Below are 26351 nucleotides of genomic sequence, written 5' to 3'. Positions count from 1 at the left end.
TCTACCCTGAGATTCATATATCCAACCGCTCTTTGGACACTTTCGTTTAGATAATGTGCATTGAAAACTAAACTCATATCCTGATTTTAAAACATATATCAAAACAAAGCTAACAAGGATTAAATATCTAAATGTAAAATATTTAGCTAAGTACTACAAAAAGATGTGATAAATATTATGAAACATTGAGATGAAGACTTTTAAACTATGACATCAGAAACCATAAATAAAAGATAGCTCTGACAACATCAAAACAAAAACTCAGTAATACTGACATCATCATAAATAAAACTGAAATGCAAATGAAAAATTACGGAAAATATGTGCAACATCATTCATAATTTACTGATCACCTTCCTGTCCTGTCCTGTCATTTGTATGTACACACTTTCCTATCCCGTATTGTAAGTACACCCTTTCTAGTAATAGTGGTGCCAAAGCCATCTGAGACCTCACTGTGCATAATCATGACATAAAATGCCATGAATTTCATGATAGCAGAGGGGTAACTGCTTATTTGCTTGAATTTAGAAATTATAGATCAAACTAAAAGGAGAACTAAGGAAGCAAATATGCAAAATATTCCCTTAATCTGGGAAACTTTTATCTCTTTTACCTTTTTATAAAACCTATACATTTTCCTTTTCACCTCCCATATTTAGAAACTTGGTACATTTTCTCCCATAATTCCAACATATGTTTGTCTACCAAACCAAACCAATCAAAAGCCTAGAAAAGTGAAAAATGTAGTTTACAGCAAGAGGAAACTCTTAAAATTTGGAAGTAAGACAACGAAAGTTACCCGAGACATTTCAGCTAGGTATCTACGGCACTCATTGTTGGCCTTGTGGTAAGCCTACAGGAAAAATACAAAAGAATCCAACATCAGAGAGGATTTGCAATACTAGCAAGACTATTACTAAGTCAAGTTTATGTCGCTATGCTGTTTTTTAAAATAGTGTAGGAAATAGTTTTGTAAGCATTTTGTGATAATAGTATAGTAGGTTTGTAGATAAGATACCAAAAATAATGACAGTTACAAAGAAATGTCTAGAATAGAATATAAACAAACCTTTGATTCTTGTTCCCGCCTCAGTGCACAGTCTTTCACTTGATTTTCAAGGCTCCTTTTCTCTTTTTCTAGTTGTTTAAGTAATGTATCTAAGTATTCCTGAAAATTTAAACAGTAGATTTTTACATGTACTCATGCTCTAAATAACAGTAAGAAATTTCTTCACTGGCACATGCCTCTACCTCATAACATTCTGTGACTTCAAATTCTATAATATGCACCTTTTAAGTAATAGCAATAATAAAAATTACGATATTTATTGAACCCTAACTATATTCCAAGTCAGTACTTGTGCTCAGTGCTTTCCACAGATTATTCCATTTAATCCTTATAAAAGCCATGAGGATGGCTAATATATTTATTTCCATTTTACTGTTGAGAAAATTGCATCTGATAGATGTTAAGTAACTGGTCCAAAGACGCACAGCTAATAAATGGTAGAGCTGGAATTAGAACCCAGGTAGTTTGGGGTGCCTGGCTGGCTCAGTCAGTGGAACATGAGACTCTTGATCTCGACCCCACGTTGGATGTAGAGATGACTTAAAAATAAAATCTTAAATTAAAAAAAAAGGAACCCAGGTAATCTGACTCCAAAGGCCACACATGCTAAACAACATTATTATATATTTTTCATATGACTGATACCAGTGTAACAACAGTACAGTAGAAAAACAGACAATAAAGTTGATGACCAGGAGAATTGAGAAAATACTGCAGAGTAGGACAGTTCTGGAAACTAAGACCTCAAGCCAAATACCATTCATCACAAACAGCTGGAGCTGAGTCGAGATTTAGCCAAATGCCAGAGCAATACTGCGTTACAGCAATTTGGTTTAAAATTTTAATCTCTAAACCAATAATTATTTGCTGTTACTCCATTTATTTCTCATATTCTTACACATTACCACATTAACATTAAAAAACATCTCCAAGTTGAGTTCTACATAACCCTTGTTGGTCATGATCTAGGTCACTGAAGTTCCTAAAAGGAACATTTAAAGAAAAACAGTAGCAGCTGATTTAAATCTCCACAAAGCGAAACTGCCTGATATTTTAGAGCTCATACCTTCCTCCTGAAAAACAGCTAATTCTCGAAAAACTTATTCTCTCCTCGAGACTTGTTAATACTTATTAGAATATAAAAAAAATGTATCAATAGGATAATTAGGTCAGCTGAAGCAAGGCAAGTTCTTGTCTCTAAAAATAACACCAGTGATAATACAAATTCCTTTGTTGTGACAATTCTCTACTATGCATATTTGATTACCATTAAAACGTAACTGGGTGATATTTCGCAGGCAGGCCTTATTTCTCTTGGAAAATCATGCACTGGTGTCATAAATGGCTTCCAGTCTCCCCTCCCCCAAATACAAACTTGCTCCAGAAAAAAATCCATGAAAGCCCCACAAATTTAAGAGGGTAACTGAGTTATCTTATAGGAAATTTGACCCTTATGAAATAAACCGCTGCTCAAGTGTGAAGAGTTTTTGAAGAAATAAGTGGTCAAAGGCCCTTTGGGGGGGAAGACTGGAGATATGGTCATGATATATACGTGGAATGATACAGGCTAGGAACCCAGCCACCTCTTTGGTCAATGATTTCTAGAACTGAAAATTAGTTCAGATCTGGGAAATGAGCAAATTGTGCTTTCTATTGGGCTGACTGTTCTCAGCCTCCTGTTCCTCCATTGATTTTTTTTATTTTTTATTTTTTTAATAGATGTTGAACAGCACCCTCATTAACTGGCCTGGCAGCTGGAAGAGGAGGTGGGGCCAGCTCCTGAGGGGAGAACCCGTTGCCCTATCGGAGAGAGGACTCTGTAGCACCGTCTAAAACAGTGAGTATTCTAGCTCTTACTAGAGGTAGAGGTGGGCGAGAGGGTCCAGCTGGAGTCATGGAGTCAACAGCCTTAGGGGCACCCATCCAGATGTCCTGTCACACTTTTCAGGATTCCTGGTTATTCCTATTAGGGCCCTGCCCTTTGGGTAACACACCTGCATGGACCGAGCATTTAAATGCCTCTGGAACTCTGCAACTCGCTATCAGCTCTTCAGCCTTGTTGTTCTACAAGTCTGCCCTTCTACTACTGGTATAGAAGACCTCTACCACCAAGACTCTCTGGTTTTCACTCTTAGATATTGTTAACTATTCTCAGTCTCATTTATCCTTACACAGGGTGTCAATACAACTTAAAAATAAACCTCTTTTCCAAATGCCTACATCATGGATTCTTCTACAATATTCCCCTCCGCAATAATATTTTCCAAGGTCACCATCAGTGAAGTCTTAGTAGTTCAAATGGCACACTGAGCCAGGATCTACTGGTGCCACATCTACAAATCAGGACGGCTTCCTCTGCCTGCCACAAAGGAAGCAAGCCAGGCCCCAACCCCCACCGTACCTCCTGGGTTTTTTTTGCATCACTCCCAGTACCTCTAGTCGTAGACTTAGTCTTCTGAGAAGCAGACACCAAGACGGGATTAAATGTGAAAGGATTCTGTTATCGGAAATGCCTGTCTTGAGAGGAAACAGGGAAGGAACAGGAGAAGGCTGGGAAAGTAGTTTGATTATACTACAAGTCTGAGCCTTAGTGAAGGGGAAAGGAAAAGAAAGTCAGGTGGAAGTGGAAACATCCTGGGCTGGCATGCAGCCTAAGGAAAGTTTGGCAAAACCATCAACGAATCCTTAAGCCAAAGTCAATGACAATGGAGTCCCATGTTTCCCAGAAATAGGGTTGCCTTAGTATCCCCACTGTACCCAATATGGGCATGGAGCGGCCCATGGGAGGTGTGGTCTTGGTGCAAAAGTAGTGAAATATTTTGAAGCCTAATAAGTCCTCAGTCAATTAACTTCCCTGTCCTGGGAAGTCTGTGAGGTGCCTTCTCTGGGCAGTCACACTAACAGTCTTTTCTTAAGGGCATTTCAGTTTTTCAACGGAAGAACTGTCCAATCTCCTCCCTTGTGAAGTTTCATCTTAGCCACTGGTTTTCTGGGAGTAGAGCAAGGGAAGAAAGCTGAGAGTTCCATTATTCAGACGACATATTTTTGTTTAATTCCATCATTCTTAGACCTCTATCATATTCTCATCCTCCTCTGTGCCCGAAGGCCCAAAATCCAGAGCTTCTGCAGCTTTATTTTTCCAGAAAATAAACTCCCAACTGAAGGAGAGTATCCTGAGTGGGGTGGGCAGAGGGGTCCCCATAGTCAACTGCTCCATGTCTATATGATCAACTAATTTCCCAGTTTCCACTCCTTCCTCACCTCCACCTTCTTTAATACTTGGTGCTGCCAAGTTCCAAAGCACTAAGCAGGTCTAACGAGTGACTGCTTTGTTTTCACTAATAGTCCTTCTCCTTGTCAAGCGCTTTGTTGTTGCTTCCTCAACCCCGTCAAGTGAATGACTATTCCTCCAGCTAAGGTTCTTCCAAAATTTGTTTAAATCTCTCACCTCCTGAGATGTCCTTCTATACTCTTCTTATCTATTCACTTCAATTACAAACTATCATTTCTCCGCTAATAAATATCACAACCAAATCTAAATCTGTGTGCCTATTCTTAACATTTGCTTGACACCTCAAGCTCAATTTTACCAAAACCACTTTCTACAACTTTACACAACTTAAATCCCAATAAACTCAATGCTTTAATGGTACCAAGCATAGATTTCTAATTTTGCATGGGATATCTGGATTTGGTTAAGTGGGAGTTTTTTAAGGAATTTTGTACATGGGAAGAAAGAGTATGGGTTTGTGAGACAGAGTCATGTAAGAGTGAATATGTCAAACAATGAACTGTAGTAGTCTTTTAAAAAATTATGCTAACAGAGCTCAGGCCTGAAAGCCTACTACATACACTATCTCCCTTCTTAATTTTATAACCAAAAAAATCTTGACTAAGATGGGAACAATTATAGTTAAGCACATTTTTTAAAACACCATCCTACTTCACTAATAGTTCTTCAATAATTTTGTACTCAAACACTATGAATTATAAAATAGACTATATGTGAGTTGTCAGCTACCTGTCCTGATACTTTTATTAGGAATTCCTAAATTAAGAAGTGTTAAGTGTTTTTAAAATGGCAACATACTAAAGCTGGGAAAATTTGAGTATCAAATTAAATAATGCTAAAAATTATATAAAAGTATATAACATAAAATTATATTATAAAAATCCATGAGTTTATCCTGATATAAATTTTCAAATAATAATAAATATAGAGAAGAGAAAGATTTTCTCTATACTAGAACAATGACTAATAAATAGTGAAAGTCATGGGCTATATAGTAATTATCAACCAAGAAACATCAACAGATGATAAAATAGTAAGTCAATATGAAATGGGATATTTACGTATTCTCAAAATACTTCCTCATAAAATGTTTTTTAATTACAAAGGGGAAAAGAATAACTTTGCAATGGAGATGCCTGACAGATGTCTTTTTAATTAAGTGATCAAAGTTAACGTTAACAATTATGAGACAAATTGAAATAACTTCTCACTTGATTGGATGAGAACACAATTTGATTTATGTGGCATTCTTACCAAAAATGTATAATTGTAATCTAACCATGAGGAGTCATCAGAAAAACACATATATTAGAACACTCTACAAAATGTTTAGCAAGTAATCTTCAAAAATGTTGAGGTTGAAAGTCAAAGAAAAACTGAGAAACTGTTTTTTTCCCCAGCTTTATTGAGGTCTAACTGGCAATTAAAATTGTAAGGCATTAAAAATGTACGACAAAATGATTTGAGATAGATAGATAGAAGGATGGATGGATAGATAGATAGATAGATAGATAGACAGAAAGACATGGTGAAAGGGTATGGTAAAAGGATTTTCCCCATCAATGAAGAACTATTTTGATTTAGGACACTAAAAGCACATGACAACTAAATGCAATATAATGATCCTGAATAGGGTCTTTTTGTATAAAGAACATTATTGGGACAACTGATGAACCTGTATGAGCAGTGAAGAATCAGTGCTAATTTCTTGATTTTGATGGCTACACTATGATTGTGTAGGAGAAAGTCCTTGTGTATCGTAAAGTAGTCAGAAGTGATAGCAACTTTCTCTAAAATGGTTCTTGAAAGCAGAAGTTTCTTGCACTATTCTTGCATTTTTTCTGTAAGTTTGAAGTTATTTCTAAATAAATAAAATTATAAATCCACCCAACAAAAACAATGGCAACATACAAATTTCATAAACTTGTAGAGAGATGTGAAAAATGTGTTATGCAGAAACTTCGTATCAGATGTGGACCTCTTGCCTTGTCCTGATTTTCTTCATAACCACCTTCACTTTTAACATCTTGATTTATTATCCTTCCAGCCTATACCACACCATCTCCCAGCTTTGTGCTTGTTTGTTTCCCCTAGACTCAGCATAGAGACACAAAGTATTTTATTTTCTCTGGTTAGCCTTTGGATTACTCTCACAAGTAGAATTCCTGGGACCCATCTCACTCTTCCCTGAGCCTGCTTCCTAGTTGAATTTTAGATGCACTATACTCCGGTATTATGCCATCACTCAGGAAAGTGGGGTGGTTCGTTGGGGCAATCTCATGGTAATAAGGCAAGCATAAAAATAAATGGTTTCAATTAATGGAATCTATCATATCAACAGACTAAATGAAATTATGTGATCATATCAATAGATGCAGAAAAAGCATCTGACAAAATCCAACACCCACTTATACCAAAAACTCTCAGTAAACTAGGAATAGAGGAGAACTTCCTTAACGTGATAAAGAATATCTTAAACAACAACAAAACTATAGAAACATCATACTTAATGGTTTGAATCTTGAAGCTTTCCCACTGAGATCAGATGGTACAAGGCAAGGATGACCCCTCTCACCACTTATTACAACATTACACTGGAAGTCCTTGCCAATATAATAAGACAAGAAAAGGAAATAAAATGTGTATAGATTGGGAAGGAAGATAAAAAAACTATGTTTGCAGATAACGTGATCATCTATGTAGAATATCCCAAATAATCAATAACAACAAATTCTGGAATTAATAAGTGATTATAACAATGTTGCAGAATGACCAGGTTAATATATGAAAATCAATTGTTTTCCTATATACTGGCAATGAACAAGTAGAATTTGAAATTAAAAAAACACTATACCATTTATATTAGCATCCCCCAAAATGAAATATTTAGATAAAAATCTAACAAGATATGTGTAAGATCTGGATAAGGATAACTACAAAACTATGATGAACAAAATCAAAGAACTAAATAAATGGAAAAGATATTCCATGTTCATGGATAGGAAGACTCAATACTGTCAAGATGTCAGTTTTTCCCAACATAATCTATAGATTCAATGCAATCTCAATCAAAATTCTAAAATGTTATTTTATGGATATTGATAAACTGATTCTAAAGTTTAAAGGAGAAGCAAAAGACTCAAACAGCCAAAATGACATTGAGAAAGAAGAACAAAATTGAAGGACTGATGTTTACCAACTTCATGACTTACCAAAAAGCTATAGTAATCAAGATTGGTATTAACAAAAGGATAGATATATAAATAGAACAGAATAGAAACCCCAGAAATAGACCACCCAGAACAAATAGATCCTTTTTCAACTGATCTTTGACAAAGGAACAAAGGCAATGCCATGGAGCAAAGATAGTTTCTCCAACAAATGGTGCCAGAACAACTGGACATCCACATGCAAAAAAATGAATCTAGACTACACCCTTCACAAAAATTAACCCAAAGTGGATCACAGACCTAAATGTAAAATGCAAAATGAGGGACGCCTGGGTGGCTCAGTCAGTTAAGTTTTGGCTTTCAGCTCAGGTCATGATCCCAGGGTCCTAGGATCAACCCCAGCATCAGGTTCCCTACCTCTCCTACTTCCTCTGCCCCTGCCCCCACTCGTGCTCTCTCGCTCTCTCTCAAATAAATAAATAAATAAAATCTTTAAAAAAAATAAAATGCAAAATTATATAACTCCTGGAAGATGACATAGGAGAAAACCTAGATAGATGCCCCTGGGTATGGCGATATCTTTTTAGATATAACACCAAAGGCACTATCCATGAAAGAAATAATAAACAAGCTGGTCTTCATTAAAATTAAAAACTTCTGCTCTGTGAAAGACAATGCCAAGAGAATTAGAAGACAAGCCACACACTGGGAGAAAATATTTGCAAAACACACATCTGATAATCAACTGTTACCTAAAATACACAAAGAACTCTTAAAACTCAACAACAAACAACTTGATTTAAAAATAGGCCAAATATCTTAACTAATACCTCATTAAAGAAGATATATGGATGAAAAATAAGCATATGAGAAGATGCTCCACATCATATGTCATCAGGGAAATGCAAATTAAAACAAGGAAATACCACTACTCATCTATCAGAATGGCCAAAATCCACAACACTGAATCCACAATACCGAATGCCAGTGAGGATGTGGAGCAATAGAAACTCTCATATAATGCTGGTGGGAATGCAAAATGGTACAGCTTCTTTAGAAGACAGTCTGACAAGGGCACCTGGGTGGCTCGGTCAGTTAAGCATAGGACTCTTGATTTCTGCTCAGGTCATGATCTCAGAGTTATGGGATGGAGCCCCACATCAGGCTCTGCGCTCAGCAAGGAGGCTGCTTGTCCTTCTCCCTCTGCTCCTCCCCATGCTTATGCTTTCTCTCTCTCAAATAAATAAGTAAATAAAATCTTAAAAAAAAGAAGAAGAAGAAGAATACAGTCTGGCGGTTTCTTACAAAACTAAACATACTCTTACCATATGATCCCATGATTGCACTTCTTGGTATTTGACCAAAGGAGTTGAAACTTATGTTCCTACAAAAACCTGCATATGGATGTTTATAGAATCTTTACTCATAGCTGCTAAAACTTGGAAATAACCAAGATGTCCTTCAGTAGGTGGGTGGATAAATGAACTACGATACATCCAGACAATGAAATATTATTCAGCACTAAAAACAAATGAACTATCAAGGCATGAAAAAACATGGAAGAATCTTAAACGCATATTACTAAGTGAAAGAAGCCAATCTGAAAAGGTTATATACCGTCTGACTGTATCTATATGACATTCTGGAAAAGGCAAAACTATGCAGACAGTAAAAAGATCAGTGGTTGCCAGAAGTTGGGGGTGGATAGTGGGAAAGAACAGGTGGAGCACAGAGGATTTTTAGGGCAGTGAAAATACTCTATATTATACTACAAGGACACATATATGTCATTATACATTTTCCAAACCCATAGAATGTACAACACCAAGAGTAAACCCTAATGTAAACTATGGACTTTGGGTGATTACGATGAGCCAATGTAGGTTCATTCCAGTAATGGAATGAATAATGTTGATAATGGGGAGGCTATGCATGTGTAGGGTAGGGAGTATGTGAGAAATCTCTGTACCTTCCTTCCAATTTTGTTAAGAACCTAAAACTGCTCTAAAAAAAGGTATTAATTAATTAATTAATTTAAAAGATTGTCCTGGGGAGAAAACAAGAACATATTCTGGGTTTTGTAAAAACTGTATTAGTCATTAAATACCCAGGATCATTAAAAGCAAGATATTTGTAATTATCCATTTAAAAAATTATTATAAACAAAAGAAATTCTTTAAAATTATAAAATTATACTACAGTAACTTCAAGGTTCATTCTAGATTTTACTTCTTTATTTTACTGACTCTAAAATGAACTGTTTTTTAAAAATGGTTTTATCAAAGACACATATTCTGTCATCCCATCACTTACGATTCATTAGAAGACCCATAACTTAATGTTCTTCATCTTTCCAAGGAGCTTGTTAGCTGATTATAAAATCAATGGTCACATACCAGAAAACTATAGTCTGAAAAGACATAGTAAAGACATAGCTAAATTGAAGATTCTACTGGAAATTAACCAAAAAGAAATTACATACACAAAAATTAATTCTTGTCTTATCAAAGAGGAGTTGTTTTGTTTTGTTTCTGATACTAATCAGTTCTTAATATTTCACCTATGCTCATGTCTTAATTTGCTTGGAAAAGGTCACTTCCCAACGGTACATTGAAACAACAGGGTAAGAATAAGAAATTTTGCGACACTTTTACATACCTGAAATCAAATATACTTAGTTTTTTTTTTTTAAGTCCCTTTCTTCTATCCTAATAAAAACAAAGCTCTATTAGCCACCTATTTTTTAAGCAATGTTAACTGCTATACTATACTAAAGAACATATAAAAGCTACAAGTAAAAAAAATCACTCTCCTGAATGCTTACAAGAGAAAAATATGAGAATACAATTCATCACAGCTCCTAGATATGCAATACTTTTCAATGAAGGCAATTGCAATGAATGAATACAGCCCTATGCATGCTTAAATACCAAGCGCCCCCTTGTGGACAACATTGTTATTAGATTTATATATAAAATCTGTGTTACTTGTTTTGTGATTTGTCTCCAAACTGACACATGACCTTTGGGGAGAACACAAATCTGGTGACATCTAGGACAGAATACATCAGGAAGCAGTCTCAGATGGATTCTACAGATCTGCCACTAGCCAGATGGCTAGTGGGAATTCCTCTTCTTGCTTTGTTTGTATCACGTTCTTGAGAATCCAAGATCCCTTCAGTAAGATTTTCACTATGTGGCTGATATATCACTTTAAACACAAATATATTTAGGGGTGTCAATAGTGCTTTAGGCTCATTACTATTAACACCTGGTTATTAGGTTCTAAAACGCATATTTATGTCTTTTAAAACAAAATTTCTAAGAATATTCTGAAGGTGGATATGACCAGAATGAACCCACTGGGAGCATGACCGGATGCTGCAGTGAGGTACTAGTTCCCTGGGAGGTCCAAACTGGGCTGGATGTTTGTCCAGGACCCCATGAAGCAGCGTAACTAAAAGAAGAATCTGAATCACAATAAAGGGAAGCACATTCCGGAAAAGGGTATGGGGCATCAGGATGTACAAAAGAGGAGGGCGATGATTAAGGACATCGGAAGTCAGCATGTAGAACATGAATGGACCAAAATAGAAAATGATATGAGGGGAGAGTCTTGTTTCTTTAAAGGCTCAAGTGTACGATGAAGAGGCTAGTCTGGCTCTATGAAAGAATTTGTGAGACTTCAAACTCTCTTCCTTCTTGCTAAGCAGGGCAAGGAGAGAAATGTTATGGTTTGTCCTAAGGAAAGCTGAAACATACTTCAGAAGGGAAACTAGGTAAATATCCAAAAGTAATATCTCAAGACGTCAATTGACCAAAGGATTAACTTGCAAAGAGGCCAATTCACCTACTGCTCTAAATTCACCAATTTATCAAAAACTTGTTTGTAGGAGAGTCTTCCATGCATGTGAACTTATTCTTTTTCTGAATATATTTTTCAATGATGATACTAATGCTAAGCCATTTTCATAAGTTGTTTTTAACAAATCGATCATTCTTTAAAATGCTAGGATTATAATCGTGAGTGTATTCAAAGATCTAGATTTCAGCAATTAATTTCCTATGACTTGATTTTCTACAAATTGATCAAGAGTCTTCCAGAGAACATTTAATGTGAAACTCGACATTTTCCTAAATAATGTTTCTCTGTTTCCATACTTTCTCCTTCATGTCTCCCATCACCAGACAGCCCTGTTGGCTTTGGGAGGATCTTCTGTGCTATCTCCATCTGACTGACAGAGTGTGTGTTCTGGTGAGAGGTTTCCCTGAAGAGACCAAGCTGTCTGGGTGTCATGAGAAACAAGTGAATGCACTGATTGGAAAAAGAAGCAGAGAGAAATAGAAGTGCTATGGTTTGAATGTGTATCCTCCCCAAATGCATATGTTCAAATCCTAATGCCTCATATGATGGTATTAGGAGGTGGGGACTTTGGAAGATGCTCAGGTCATGAGGGTAGAGGCCTCATGAATACGATTAATGCTCTTATAGAAAACACCCTATTGAGGTCCTTAGACCCCTCCTACCATGTGAGGACACAGCAAGAAGGAGCCATCTCTGAACCAAAAATCAAGCTGTTACCAAACACCATACCTGCTGGTACCATGATCCTGGATTTCCAGACTCCAAAACTGCGAGAAATAAATTTCTGTTGTTTGTAAGCCACCCAGTCTGTGGGTTTTTTTGTTTTTTTTTTTTTCTTTAAAGCAGCCAAAACAGACTTCAAGATAAGGGGTCATCAATTTTATGACTCCTAATGAATCAAGGAACAGGACTTCCACCATGAAATAGAGTTGACCAAAGGGTATGGTAGAACTTTTTGATAAAGACTTTATAGTAACTTTTCACAAGAGAAGCTATCTTGTACATCTTTCTCTGAGGGATTTAGATACCCTAAATCTGTTGTTGTTGTTGTTGTTGTTGTTGTTATTTTATATCTAATGGTGCTTTGCAATAGAACCTATTGAGATGTCTGCTAAAAAATACAAATGTCGAGGCCTTAACCCAGACCTACCAAATAAGGATCTCCAAGGGTGAGCCCAAGAATATGCACTTTTAATAAACTATTCACATGATTCTTACACAGTTTGAAAATTAAAGGACCACAGCTTTATATACTGACCAGCAACTAGGGACATGGCAGTGCTGGACAGTAAAAGAAAGTAGGGAAGTAGAGGGGCCAATCACTGTTCTTGTTTGTGGCACAGTGTCATAGGTACTAAGCTTGAGTGGGCCTCAATAAACTAATCAAAGAGAGAAGACATCAACTACCAGTATGCTAATAGTGACAGTAAAGCACTGAAAGATTATTCAAAACATCGCTGGGGAACCACCTATGGGGCTGTCTACCAGGAGCCATAAAGTTCTGATAAAGAGTTTAGCTGAATCCTCAGCTTCGTATTCTAACTGGAGATTAAAGAAGAAGCCTAGAGTGCCATGTCAGAACCTGAAAAACAGATACTGCTCATCAGAGAAAACACGGCCTAATTATCCTAAATATCCATCTGGAATGCTTAAAACAGAGTCTAGTCTTCCAGTGAATGGCTATAGATCTTTGCTCAATACACCAGGAAATTCTGGAAGTAGGCACTAGGTTCTTCTGGTGGATGTAAATAGAAGGGGTTAAAAAATGTCCACCCAGCAACCCCAAGAGAAGTAAAAGTTCAGTGCTTTTTATTATATCCCTGAAGAAGCCCCTGCTTTCTGGAAAGGTACTGAAAAGCCACAGAATTCTACTATAGTTTTAAGGGGTACCGGAAGATTCACAACTTACATGACAGAAAAGCTGAATAAGTGAAAACATATTTCCTTGAAATGGGCTAAGGTTAATTTCACAAAAGACTTGTTCTAATGAAACTTAGAGCTCCCTCTAAAGTTCCCATTATCAAGAGAAGGGAAGAAGGGAACTGACGCTTTATCAAGGGAAGCGCTTACTGTGTTAGGCACTATGCTATTTGCTTTATACATCTCTAATAATCTTTACGACAACCTTGCAAGAGAGCTTAATTAACTCCATTTTACAGATGAGGAAATTAAGCCTCAGAGAGATGAAATAATATCCTTAGTGCCCCATAGTCTTTGAACCAGGACAGTCTAATTCTAAAAGCCAAGTTTCTGGGTAAAGTGGGTTACACCCACTCCATTGTCTCACCCCTTCTTCCACTACACCACATTTTCTTTCAATAGCCTACCTTCTAATTTCCTTTCAACCTGCTTACCTTCTTCCCCTTTGAGTCAATAATGTGCTGGAACTTTGGACCATGTGCTTTATCTACCCTGCACCTGAAATTTCTTGGAGAACATTCTTCTGCTGAACATTCATTAAACCCTTCTCCACCCTTGGCTTCTGTGATACCACTCTTTTCCAGTTCTCCCCTCTCCCTTTCTCAATAATTTTCCTTCTCAGTTATCTTCACTGAATCGCCTCCTCAGCTAATACCTTAAGTGTTAGTATTCCCTAGGGTTCCATCTTCAATCCTTCCTTTCAGATTTTGTATTTCTTTCTGAACAATCTCATACTTTCATGACTGCAGGTGACACTGATGACTCCATGATCTCTCTATTCAGAGAAACAACTTTCTTTTTTTTTTTTTTTTAAAGATTTTATTTATTTATGTGACAGAGAGACAGCCAGAGAGAGAGGGAACACAGCAGGGGGAGTGGGAGAGGAAGAAGCAGGCTCACAGCGGAGGAGCCCGATGTGGGACTCGATCCCAGTACGCCGGGATCACGCCCTGAGCCGAAGGCAGACGCTTTAACGACTGCGCTACCCAGGCGCCCCTTTTTTTTTTTTTTAAAGATTTTATTTAACAACTTTCTATAGTCTAAAACCATGTCCAGGCGCTTATTGATCACTGTCATCTGGGTAATACACACAAAACTAAACTCATTTCTTAACACTCCGCCTGCTTCTGATTCTTTCAGTGCTGTTCACTATAATCATTGTTCAAGGGACAGTCCTTAATCTTCCTCCAATCCTCTCCCAGTCTCACCCAAGCATCATATACTCATAAAATCCGCACTCTTAAATATCTCTTCAATCTGTCACATCGCCTCCATCCCCATATCCTACTCACCTTCCCTTACTTGGACTGCTACAAAAGCGTCCTGTCTGGTTTCCCTGCCTCAAATCTCACCCTTCCTGGAGAAGCCTTTCTCCGTGGGGGGGGAAAGGCTTTTAAACTGTACATTAAATACTTCGAAAGCTTCCCACCACATATAAAAAGGTTCACATGCATACAAAATCCTTTGTTATCGAGGCCCTGCTTATATTTCCAGTCTTATCTCCCATCACCTTTTATTTATTACAGACCTACTGAACTAACTGCAGACCTGGGGTGTCTTCAGATTGATTCAGAGGGAATCTATCATTATTTGAAAATGTGCATCTACCAGGATCTAAACATTTCGCTCTGTGTGCACTAGAGCAGTGGTTCTCAAACTTTGGTGTATATCTGAATTATCTGGAGAGTTAATAAAGAACTCCGAAGTGGCAAGATGGTTGAAGGATAGGGCTGGCCTTTGTATTTTTATGAAGTTCCCCACATGATTCTGTTACTTACCAAAGTTTGAGGACCACTGCCCTAAAGCAGGGGCCAGCATACTATACCCTGAAGACCAAATCCAGCCACAGGCTGTTTTGTAAGCCAAGATTTGTTAGCATAAAACCCTACCTATTCATTTAGGTTTTGTCTATGGCTCCTTTCACCCTACAACGGCAGCATCAAATAGTCGCACTAGAGATCAAATGGCCTGCAAAATCGGAAGTAGTAACTATCTAGCCCTGCACAGAAAAATCAGCCAATTCTGGAGGAACACTTTATAAAGGGAGACATGTTCAAGTATGTTCGCTGCAGCAGTGTTTGTCACAGTGAGATTTTTAAAAATCCTCAATATACATAAATAGGGAAATAAATAAAGATGTATATATGTATGTATATATATATATATCTACTATATATGTATGTATGTATATATATATCTACTATATATATATATCTACTACTACTATATATCTACTATATACACACATATGTATGTGTGTGTATATATATATCTCTGCTATATATATATACATATATATGCATATATATACACATATATAGTAAATACTATGTAGCAAATAAAATTTACCAGATCTTTATGCATTAACATGGACAGAATAAAAAAATGGATGATATGTACAATATATTTTTACATGCACTTTTAGACACAATATCTGTAAAAAGGTATTTAAAAATAAATTAGAATGGTATATACCAAATCCATGATCATACTTGCCTATAACGGGAAAGAGACAGCAAAGGGAACAAAAGGGTCTTCAACTCTATAGACTATTTTCATTAAAACGTTTGAAATAAAAAACTGACAAAAATTAAAGATTTGCTAATACTAAAATATACTGCTTGCCATAATATCCTCTGTGGGTTTTATTTTATTCAAATTAAAACCACAAATAATCTAAAATATTCAACTATAGGGAAAAGGAATTGAACATTAATTATCCAATGCAATGATGTATAATGTAGCTGTTAAAAATATATATGAAGAGGGGCGCCTGGGTGGCACAGCGGTTGGGCGTCTGCCTTCGGCTCAGGGCGTGATCCCGGTGTTACGGGATCGAGCCCCACATCAGGCTCCTCCGCTATGAGCCTGCTTCTTCCTCTCCCACTCCCCCTGCTTGTGTTCCCTCTCTCGCTGGCTGTCTCTATCTCTGTTGAATAAATAAATAAAATCTTTAAAAAAAAAAAAATATATATATATATGAAGAAAATACAACATAAGAAATTATTGGTTTAATTGCCCATGATTAAAGTACAGGATAAAAAATTGTCCATGAAATAAGGTTAAAATTATATAAATATATTAAAGTGTCCTTATTTGTTCCTTTTTGGTGTTCATTTATTTATTGGGTTGTAAGTTTTAATCAATGTACACGCATGCAGAACTTTAAAAAAAAGAGGTTAACAGTAGATATATTTGACTTAATATTTATCTTTGTCTTTTTTTTTTCCAAATGGTATTAAATGAATACGTATTACTTTAAAATGAAATGGTACTTAAGGCGCCTGGGTGGCTCAGTCATTTAAGCGTCTGACTTTGGCTCAGGTCAGGATCTTAGGGTCCTGGGATGGAGCCCCCATTCCAGAGTCAAGCCACCTGCCCAGGTGGGGAGTCTGCTTCTCTCTCTCCCTCTCTCTCTGCCTCTGCCTCTCCACTCCACCCAACCCCTCTCCCCCACTTGTGCGAGCTCTCTCTCTCAAATAAATAAAATCTAAAAAAAAAAAAAAAGTACTCATTGAAAGTGACCTTGTGTGGCAAATAGAGCTAATGGCATAACAGATACTCATTCTACCCTTCTTCCCACTACTATGCTCAGTGAAACACTAAATTTCCCAGCCTTTCTTGTAGATACAGGAGGTCATATGATGCAGTTCTAAGCAATGAGATGTAAGAAAAGACTCTGGGTGCGGCATGTTGGAAAATGCTTTGAAAGAAAACAAACTTGACTGGCCTTCACTTTGCCCTTTTCCCTTCACCTACTTCTATCTATTGAAAGAGAAGGTGAAGCAGGTGAGAAAGTGAAGCAGCCATCTTGTGAGTATGGCGAACAAAAGCCTTCATTAAAGGATGGCAGAGTGGAAATTCAAGTCAGGAGCTGGGAGGAGCCACTGTGCCAACCTGAATTGTATCCCTCTAACACATCTGTTACCTGAGAAAACAAAACCAAGCACCTTACTCGTTTAACCCTTTCTCTCTCTCTTTTTTTTTTTAAGATTTTCTTTATTTATTTGACAGACACAGCGAGAGAGGGAACACAAGCAGGGGGAGCGGGAGAGGGAGAAGCAGGCTTCCTGCCAAGCAGGGAGCCCGATGCGGGGCTTGATCCCAGGACCATGGGATCGTGACTCGAGCTGAACACCGATGCTTAATGACTGAGCCACTCAGGTGCCCCAGCCCTTTCTCTTAAATGCAGCCAAATGTAACCCTTTACTGAAACATCTTGCTAAAATTATATATTAATAAATTATGCTGCTGAAAGGCACTTTAAAGATTACCTAATCTATAGTACCTGAAGATGAGAATAAGAACCTTCAAAAAGGTTGAAGGCTTGAAGCCAGTCTGTATCAGAACAAGGACCAGAAATTCACTCTCACTTAAGTGAATCCTTGTTCTAAAATATTAAAATGAAGTCCACTTTAATGATCCAGGTCGTAAATTACTTGCTTAGTACTTCAAAATTCTTTTTCAAATGGTAACATTTTTAAAAAATTACATATATCCTGGTCAAAAATTGGTACTCATCCTTGTTTTTGCCCACAAGCAAACTTGAAATTTGAAGTTACTCAAAATCAGCGTTCAAACTGACATCAATTTCTTAAGCATATCTGTATAGGTTACTTTTAAAGACCAAACAATCAATGACAAGGATAAAGAATCGGTAAATTTACAAATAGTATTTGAATTCATATTCTATACCCCCCAAACAATTTAAAACCTTTTCTCTAAATATCAACCTAAGAGAAAACCAAACATGTCTGCATTTCATTAAGAGTATGTATCTGAATTTCATAAATATTGTTTTTATATAAAGAATAAGACGTGGTATACTATCTTTTGTCCTTGAATAAAAGACTTCATTATTAGATATAGGATTCTTGGATCCCAATGCTTTTTGCTCAGTAGTTGGCTACTTCCACCACCAGCTCCTTGGCTAGATTCCTAACACCTGCTGTTCACACAATCTCCTCCCGGATTCCACTGTGTAAGAAAACCCAAATACTCCTGCGTGCCTCTGCCCACAGAACAGAGAGAACCAGGTCCTTAAGAGCCTGAACTTTCATTATCTTTCCTTTCTGCTTGGTACATGGCCCCACTCTTGGTTTTTCTAGCATTTCTTTAGTCCTTTACTGAAGAGAAATAGAATTCTCTGCCTCCAGATCTAAACCTCTTAGAGAACCACATTTTTTTCAAGAATAACACAAACTCATCAAAGGAAAGAAATTTGTCAACATGAGTATGTTACAGAGTCTGAGATAGCAGTTAGAAAACCAATCAATTGCTTCTTACATATTTTGTAAATTATCATAGCAGGTCCCACCAGCACTTGCTGCTGTTCCCTGTAAGGCTGGTGATACCAAATTTCTCGAGCTAGCACTGAGGATGAGTTTTCAAGAAACTGGGAGTCAGAATATTTTATGTTCTGTAGCTAGTATTCTATATTTCATACGCTATAGGAGGAATTAAAATTCTATCCACCGTTAATAAAGACAAGGCTTAAAATAGCCCTTGCAGCAATTTCTAAATACCACAAGATGGGGATAAGACTCCATGACTTTTCCTGACTTTTCAAGACACAGAAATAGAGGTATTTCTGGGTTGAAAATAACAGAGGTGTACAAATTAGGTTATTTCTCCCCTGATTCATTATTTTAAAAAAATATGATATTTTTCTGTATTTTTCACTAAAGCTCTGCAGTTATTCATAGAGCAATCTCTATAATGCTCTGGTCCTCAGGACCTCTGTGAATATAGCAGTTAAGTGCTCAACATAAAGCTATTAAAAAAAAAAGTTATTTCTGATAAGCAGTATAGAATGGCCGTTGGCATAGCACAATCTAGTCAAATAGGCACAGATTTTTTTAGAGAAAGAGAATCGACCTCCACATTTCCAGACTGTGTGATTCTCAGCAAATCACTTAATTGTTTTAAGCTTAGTGTCACATGTATTAAAGGAAATAATACTAAATTTTATCTCATTGGGTTGTGTAGTTCTGCCACTTTAGTGGAGTATTGTATTTTCATTTTCATATAAAGTACACTTGATTTTTGATAAGATTTCCACCTTTTTCTGAATATTCTTGAAATAAAAATTCAGCATGAGTTCTAAAGAAAAGGCTATTTCCAAGCACACTCTAGACCCAGCATAAGTCATGCTTTAGGTCTTCTCTACATTTTAAAAAATAAACATTTAAACAAATGAGAAACAAATAACTGTGCTTTGTAAAGTATAAAACATATAAATTCAAGTAATTTATCAGGAGGAAAGGCTGTCACTAGAAAAAGTAGGTCGATTAGTGCAACAAGGTTTCTTTCATGTTACAGGATAATTTTATGGGTTCTTTGTTGGATTTTATACACTGTGTGTGTGAATGTGAATGTGTGTATCTATACATGTATATATGTATATTCCAGAGGAAATAGAATGGAAATGTTTTTAGATAGGTATGAAATATATTTCTGTGTTTAATAGGCTCTGTTGGTTTGCAGGAAGTAGACACACTCAGGTTCCACTTGGACCGACTACTGAGATTCTGTTTCTTCCATCTTGTTTGTACCTGCAACCCTGCCCAGCTTTATAAGGTGGAGATTAAGTTGAAGGATCTGCTATAGGATTCCTTACTTCCTAGAAACAGTTCCACTGCACAAAATATTTTATTTGGAACTTGCCACAGTCTTTAAACGTTTTTTGGAACCTGTCTTTAAAAAGTACATAATTTCTTTCCTTCAATTATTCTTTTTGTTTAACCAGCTTTTACTCACCACTGGCATTTGTTCATAGACAAAGATAGAAGACAATCTATCTACAACAAAACAAATATGAAAATATTAACAATATTTTATCCCTTTTAACTCAACTTATATATATAACTCAACTATATATATATATAGTTGCTTCTGTACCTAAAGGATTTCCACGGATTTTTTCCATTTTCTCTTCTAGAGAAACAATTTGCTTTTCTAGTTGATCATTCAGTTCAAGTTGTGTCTCATAACGAACTTTCCATTCACCGCCTGATCGGAAAAGGGGGAAAAATCAAGATCATCTTGTCACCTCTCATTTATTTACAGCACTAATCAACTCATTTAAATCTCCTTTAAAACAACATTAATCAGCTCAATCTTATTGTATTTGACTTTGTTAGCAATGTAGATGAACAAGAGTGAACTAATTTTGAAGTATGCACTTCTCGGTTAGATAGGATCTTTCCGGTTGCAGACAGTAGACTCGCAGATTACCGCACAGCCAGACCTCGCTAGGACTACTGTGATTCCTGGTCTTCTCACTGCTTATCCCCTTTGTCCTTGAGTTCCTCACGTATCCTTACAAGGAATTCCGTTAGAGGGACTATCAGGAACATGTTTCTTTCCTTGGAACTTGAAATATCCATACATAACAGCCTGAATAGTTCAAGCTTCCATCCAATGTCATGTCCATTTTTTATTCTTTGCAAACAAATTCTTAAGTCTGTTTAACAACTACCACTTACACGTTTGCTATGTACAAAGTACACAATGTTTCACATATATTAATCCTCATTTGAAAGAACTTTGTTACCTGTTTTACAGATGAGGAAACCATGGCTCAGACATGTCAAATAACACTCTTAGGATGAAAAAGCCAATAAATGGAGGAACTGGGTTTTGAACCCGGTTTTATCTAACTTCAAAGTGTCTGCTCTTAACTGCTATGTTAATACATGCAGCTGCCTATTCAGGCATCTTCTCTTATTCTTAAGCAGGTTTCTTTCACCAAGCCCCTTTGGTCATTAAGGCCAAAACATTTGTCTTATTGCTATAGGAGGGGAGGAGAATATAGCCTAGAGTTAAAACACCTTTGGTCAGCTTCAAGGCCCAAAGCTAATTTTTTTTAATCTTGAAAGTCACACTTTATAGAGAGAAAAAAGTTGGCTTGCTTCTAAACTTTAAATGCTCTTTACACATATGAGACCATTTCTGCTGCATCGTAGTTGACAGAGCAATCTAAGTAGGAAGAGTATTAGCACATACCACTGGTCTCAACCTCCCCAACCCGGCCGTCTCCCTTAGCCCCCTCGTCTCTAGTAAATATAGTGTTCCCAAAACAGGAGCAGGAACACCCTCCCAAACTGAAGTTGAAAGTCATTAATCCAAACGCTTTAGGGAACAAGAAGAAAAGAGAAGCCTGAGAGACTGAACATTCATCCAAAAGATACCATGAGTCCAAATAGATGCAATTATCTGTATAACTGGCTCGCTAGTCTCTATAATTGAACCCCTTTCCGTACCATGGGACTGGGGGCTTCAGAGCAAAATCAGAAGTTACCAAAAAATTATGAATGTAATTCATTTTTAGCACATCCGACTATAGTTTAGAAATGTTTGCCTCCACTTTAAAATATTATTGGTCTAGAGATCCTCAAATATAAGTAAGCCAGTAGTATACAATCATGTATTAATAGCACTAAGCGCAAGGCCCTGGAGGTAATGATGTCAATATTCACGTTCCCCAGTGTGATAAACTGACCTCAAATGTACACACTCAAACGTGTAACTCCTTCAGTATACCAGAGGGCTCCGGACTATAGGGGACAAAGACAAAGAGAAAGCATATGGACTGCTGCATTATAGGAGAAATTTTTAAAATAGTAGTGTCAATAAAAAATGGGAAAAAATAGTCTTATGCTGCTGTAGGGTTACACTGTGACTTTCATGGGCCTTTGTGGCACTTTTGCCTTTGTGGGCCTCTTCCTCTGTAAAAAAATATTGAAAACTCTACTTTACTACCATGTTGGTATAAAGACAAATATAGTCCAGACTGGATAATATTTATTTTTCTTCTGATTTTAAAATAAAATATCTTATTGGTCTCTAAAAGTATCATCAAGGGCCCTGTATAATGTGCCTACTGCACCTAATGGGTAAGTCAGCTGGGGCAGATAGGAAAGCAAGCTTGGCTAATTCTAGGTTGACTTCTTAATAAAGAGTACGAACTAATCTTTTCAGAGTAAAGAATACTCTGTTCTTAAGCTATCTAGGCTATGCGTAATCATTGAGACTGATTTCCAGAGTTAATTTGAAATATCGTTGTTTGATATTTTTGCAATTAGTTCATATCTAAATCTAATCTATCCGACCTCTACTAATTACTGCCACATTGCCAAAGTTGACCTGAGAATGCATTCATTGCTGTTTTGATCTTGCTAGGAGGAAGAAGACACATAAAACAGGAGAATCTATTTTAGAAAAATCTTAAGATTCATAAACTAACTGGGCCCAACTGATCTGTTGCTATTGTTGAACTGAAAAGGAAAAGACAAGACAGAGCTCTCAAACAGTTAATTAACATCGATTTGTTCCAGGTCAATTATGTTCCTAACCCTGGTAAGATAATGTGTATGTTATTAACAATTCGTTAATTAATAATCAATTAATATTCGATTACATAAAAATAAAGACTACATAACTTATCAAAACCTGCAGCCATCACTGATTTATATGACTAATACCAAAGTGTGTTAGAACTTCTGATTCCTTAACAAGTAGATGGAGGCCCACAAAACTGGAGATTAATAAAATTGTTGTGTTCTTTTCACTAAATAGCATCGACTCCCACAAATCACATCAACTTCCTACTTATCAAGGACTTCCTTTTTCTAAAAAAGGACCACACTGATTCTCTCTCTACCACATTTTGTTCTGTGATAACCCAAAAGTACCAAAAATATTAAGGTTTATAATTTTTGCATAATTCTTTATCCATCCTTAAAATGCATAATGTTTAAATTATGTTTTCAATTGGGAATACGAGTGGCAATTACAAATAGCAAGTTTTTTGAATAGGCTTCCTACTAAGGGAAGTGAAGGGACATCTGAAACACCCAAATAAGAGATGTGGTGCTATCTTTGAGACAGCTACAATACACTTGACACCAAAAATGATGATCCCCGACCTTCAGCACAACGGCAGCCAACCTATAAAGGCTAACAATAAACTTACAATAAGTCATTATTTAAAATACAGATTATGAGGATAAAAATTTAACAGAAACGTTTGTGTCTCTTGGTGGAAAAAATACCCTGAGCAATACCATTGCCTCTTCAGTAATTCTAAAAACAAACAAAAAACAAGCACCAATTTTTAAAAAAGATTTATTTATTTTGAGAGAGAGAGCACGAGTGCACATGTGAGGGTGGGGCATGAGGAGAGGGGCAGGGGAGAGAGAGACTCTCGAGCAGACTCCCCACTAAGCACGGAGCCCCATGCCAGCTGGATCTCTCAACCCTGAGGTAATGACCTGAGCCAAAATCAAGAATATGAAGCTTAACCAACTGAGCCACCCAGGCGTCCCAAACAAGCACCAGTTTTTAAAGAAAAATCAAATTGCTTTGCATTATCAAAGAGGGATCTTGGCCAGGATTAGTGCAACAAAAAGCAAAATCAAACCAAAATTTGAAACATTCTAGAAATTTGATTCATGGCCAATTTTATGAATTGACCCAGAAAGAAGAAGTTCATAAAGTAAGAGAAAATTAAATTATGGGGTGCCTAAGTGGCTGAGTTGGCTAAAGATCTGCCTTCAGCTCAGGTCATGATCCCAGGGTCCTGGGATCAAGCCCCAGTCATCAGGCTCCCCGATCAACACAGTAGTCTGCTTCTCTCTCTCCCTCTATCTCTCCCCCTGCCCCCGCTCGTGTGCTTGCTCTCTCTTCAATAAATAAAATCTTTAAAAAATTAAATTCAGTAGAGCCCTATCTTTTAGATATGGATTTTTTTTTCCAAAGAGAGATAACAGTGTTAACAAAAACAAACAAATCCCCACTAAGCAACGATGCCAAATAATACATTTTTAAGTGTTAAAAAGGACACAGTTGAATTGGTTGAACCTTGAGTCTACGTAGACTTTAATAATTCAGTCAAGTTTAATTGTCCTGGTCACTGTATTTATAATGATAACAGTGATGAAGTTATGTTAATTTGCAAAGACTTTATAAAAGAAGAAAATGTTAACAAGGAAAAGAAAAAGCCTAATATGTGGCACTGTACTGGGCACTAGGGATACAAAAATAAGAGACACAGTCCCTGCAGTCAATCAACAGTAGGACATGTGGTGGTGGGGGAAAACATACAACCAGAACATTTGAGAAAACTGATTAAGTGGATGCTATGGAACACACAAAAGGACATCCAATCTGGAAGGTGGCAGAAGACACCTACTCATATTTATCTACTGGGAACTTTATTTTTTCTAATTAAATTGCACAGAATATAGATGTAGAGAAACTATGGACCTTCTGTCCATCATGTTAGCTACTAATATATTTCCCATATTGCTGTTTGACTTCTCATATTGGTATTTTTTAGTTAAAGGGACGGTATTTGTCAAACCTAAACAGGGGGCGCCTGGGTGGCTCGGTCAGTTAATCGGCTGCCTTCAGCCCAGGTCATGATCCCAAGGTCATGATCCCAAGTCCTGGGATCGAGCCTGCCTGCATTGGGCTCCTTGCTTAGCAGGAGCCTGCTTCTCCCTCTCCCTCTGCTTGCCATTCCCCCTGCTTGTTCTCTCCCTCTCTCTGTCAAATAAATAAATAAAATCTTAAAAAAAAAAAAAGAAACATATTTTCCTCAGTGATTTATTATTCTTAATCTAAGAAAGGCCTTCTTTACCCATAAAAAGATATATATTCATAAATGTTTTCTTGTAATTAAAAAAAATGTTTAACCCTATAATGCATCTGGAAGGTTTTACAATTAAGTATAGAGTGAAGATCTAAAGGGATTTTTTTCAAAATGTTATACCAATTTTCCAAACAACTTTTTGAATTATTCATCCCTTTTCCTTTAGCTCTTTAAAGGTCTATATGATGACACAAATTCCAATAAAACATTATTGGTAATTGGCTCTTTGGTTCCAGTTCTCTGCCCAGAAGCCTCTCTCAAACTTGGGCAGGCAGGCTGAAGTTCTAATTTCTTGGTGGTGGGACAAGGGCCAGATAGTAATTAGAAAGTTGTTGTGGACTGAATCTTTGTGTTCCCCTAAAATTCCTGTGTTGAAGCCCTAACTCCCATGTGAGATAGGGCCTATGGGGAAGTGCTAAATGTTAAATGAGGTCAAAATGGGTGGGGGCCTAACCTGATAGGGCTGGTACCCTTATAAGAAGAGGAAGAGATACCAGAGTTTGCTGTCTCTGCCCTGTGAGAAAACAATGAGAAGGTGGCCATCTGCAAGGCAGGAAGTGGGCCCTCACTAGATTCCAAATTGGCCAAGACCTTGATCTTAGACTTCCCAGCCTCTAGAACTATGAGAAAATAAATTTCTGTTGTGTAAGTCACCCAGTTTATGGTATATTGTTACGGCAGCCAGAGAAGACTAAAACATACATTCGGTAGTTTCCCATTTCAATGTATGGTTCAGGTTTTTTTGTAATAATCTATTTCCCATAAGTCTCATAAATGAAAATAGTTTTCTCCTTTTTTTCATAGGTAATTGGAAGATTATTGAAAAGATGCAGTTTTTAAAAATTTAACAATAACGTCACCCTGAATTTCACAGCATTATAATATGGTTTTAATAAACCAGAATCTGTTTCTATTCTATCTGCTATGGGCTGAGTTGTGTCCCCTCCCTTCCTCCTCCCAAATTCATATGCTTAAGTCCTAACCCCCAGGACTCAGAATGTGACTATTATTTAGAGACAGGGCCTTTAAAAGAGGTAATTCAGGGGAAAAGATACTACTAATAAAAAATAAACAAAGTAATTAAGGTAAAATGAGATCGTATGGGTAGCCATAATCCAATATGACCGGTCTTATAAGAGGAGATTAGGATATAAACAGGTACAGAGGGAAGACCATGTCAAGACACACGATGACGGCCGTCTACAAACCAAGGAGAGAGGATTCAGAAGAAACCAACCTTGCCAAACATCTTGATCTCGGACTCAGCAAGGCATGTACTAAGGCTGCAAACTTTCCCAATTTCATTTTATTCCAGGGTTTCTTTCTAGTATAAAATCTCTTATGTTGAAAAAGGTGAGCATTCTGGTTAAACTGTTT

At 36.9% G+C, this 26351-nt stretch overlaps 1 protein-coding gene across 2 annotated transcripts in view; it reads right to left on the bottom strand.

Moving 5' to 3' along the window:
* CCDC169 (coiled-coil domain containing 169) overlaps nucleotides 1-26351 on the bottom strand; it is a 53876-nt gene that overhangs the window by 14801 nt on the left and 12724 nt on the right. The window contains exons 3-6 of one of the 2 annotated variants that reach the window (XM_057309202.1): nucleotides 20219-20329; nucleotides 20078-20118; nucleotides 1073-1171; nucleotides 803-856 (exon numbers count right to left, since the gene is read on the bottom strand). In XM_057309202.1, coding sequence (XP_057165185.1) covers nucleotides 803-856; nucleotides 1073-1171; nucleotides 20078-20118; nucleotides 20219-20329 — 305 coding nt within the window. The remainder of the gene's footprint in view (nucleotides 1-802; nucleotides 857-1072; nucleotides 1172-20077; nucleotides 20119-20218; nucleotides 20330-26351) is intronic. The other variant, XM_057309207.1, reaches the window with a different exon arrangement.

Source organism: Ursus arctos, unplaced genomic scaffold, assembly GCF_023065955.2.
Source record: "Ursus arctos isolate Adak ecotype North America unplaced genomic scaffold, UrsArc2.0 scaffold_10, whole genome shotgun sequence".
In the NCBI taxonomy this organism is placed as follows: Eukaryota; Metazoa; Chordata; class Mammalia; order Carnivora; family Ursidae; genus Ursus; species Ursus arctos.
Note: the sequence above shows the minus strand (reverse complement) of the source record. Positions and strands in the feature narration are given on the sequence as shown.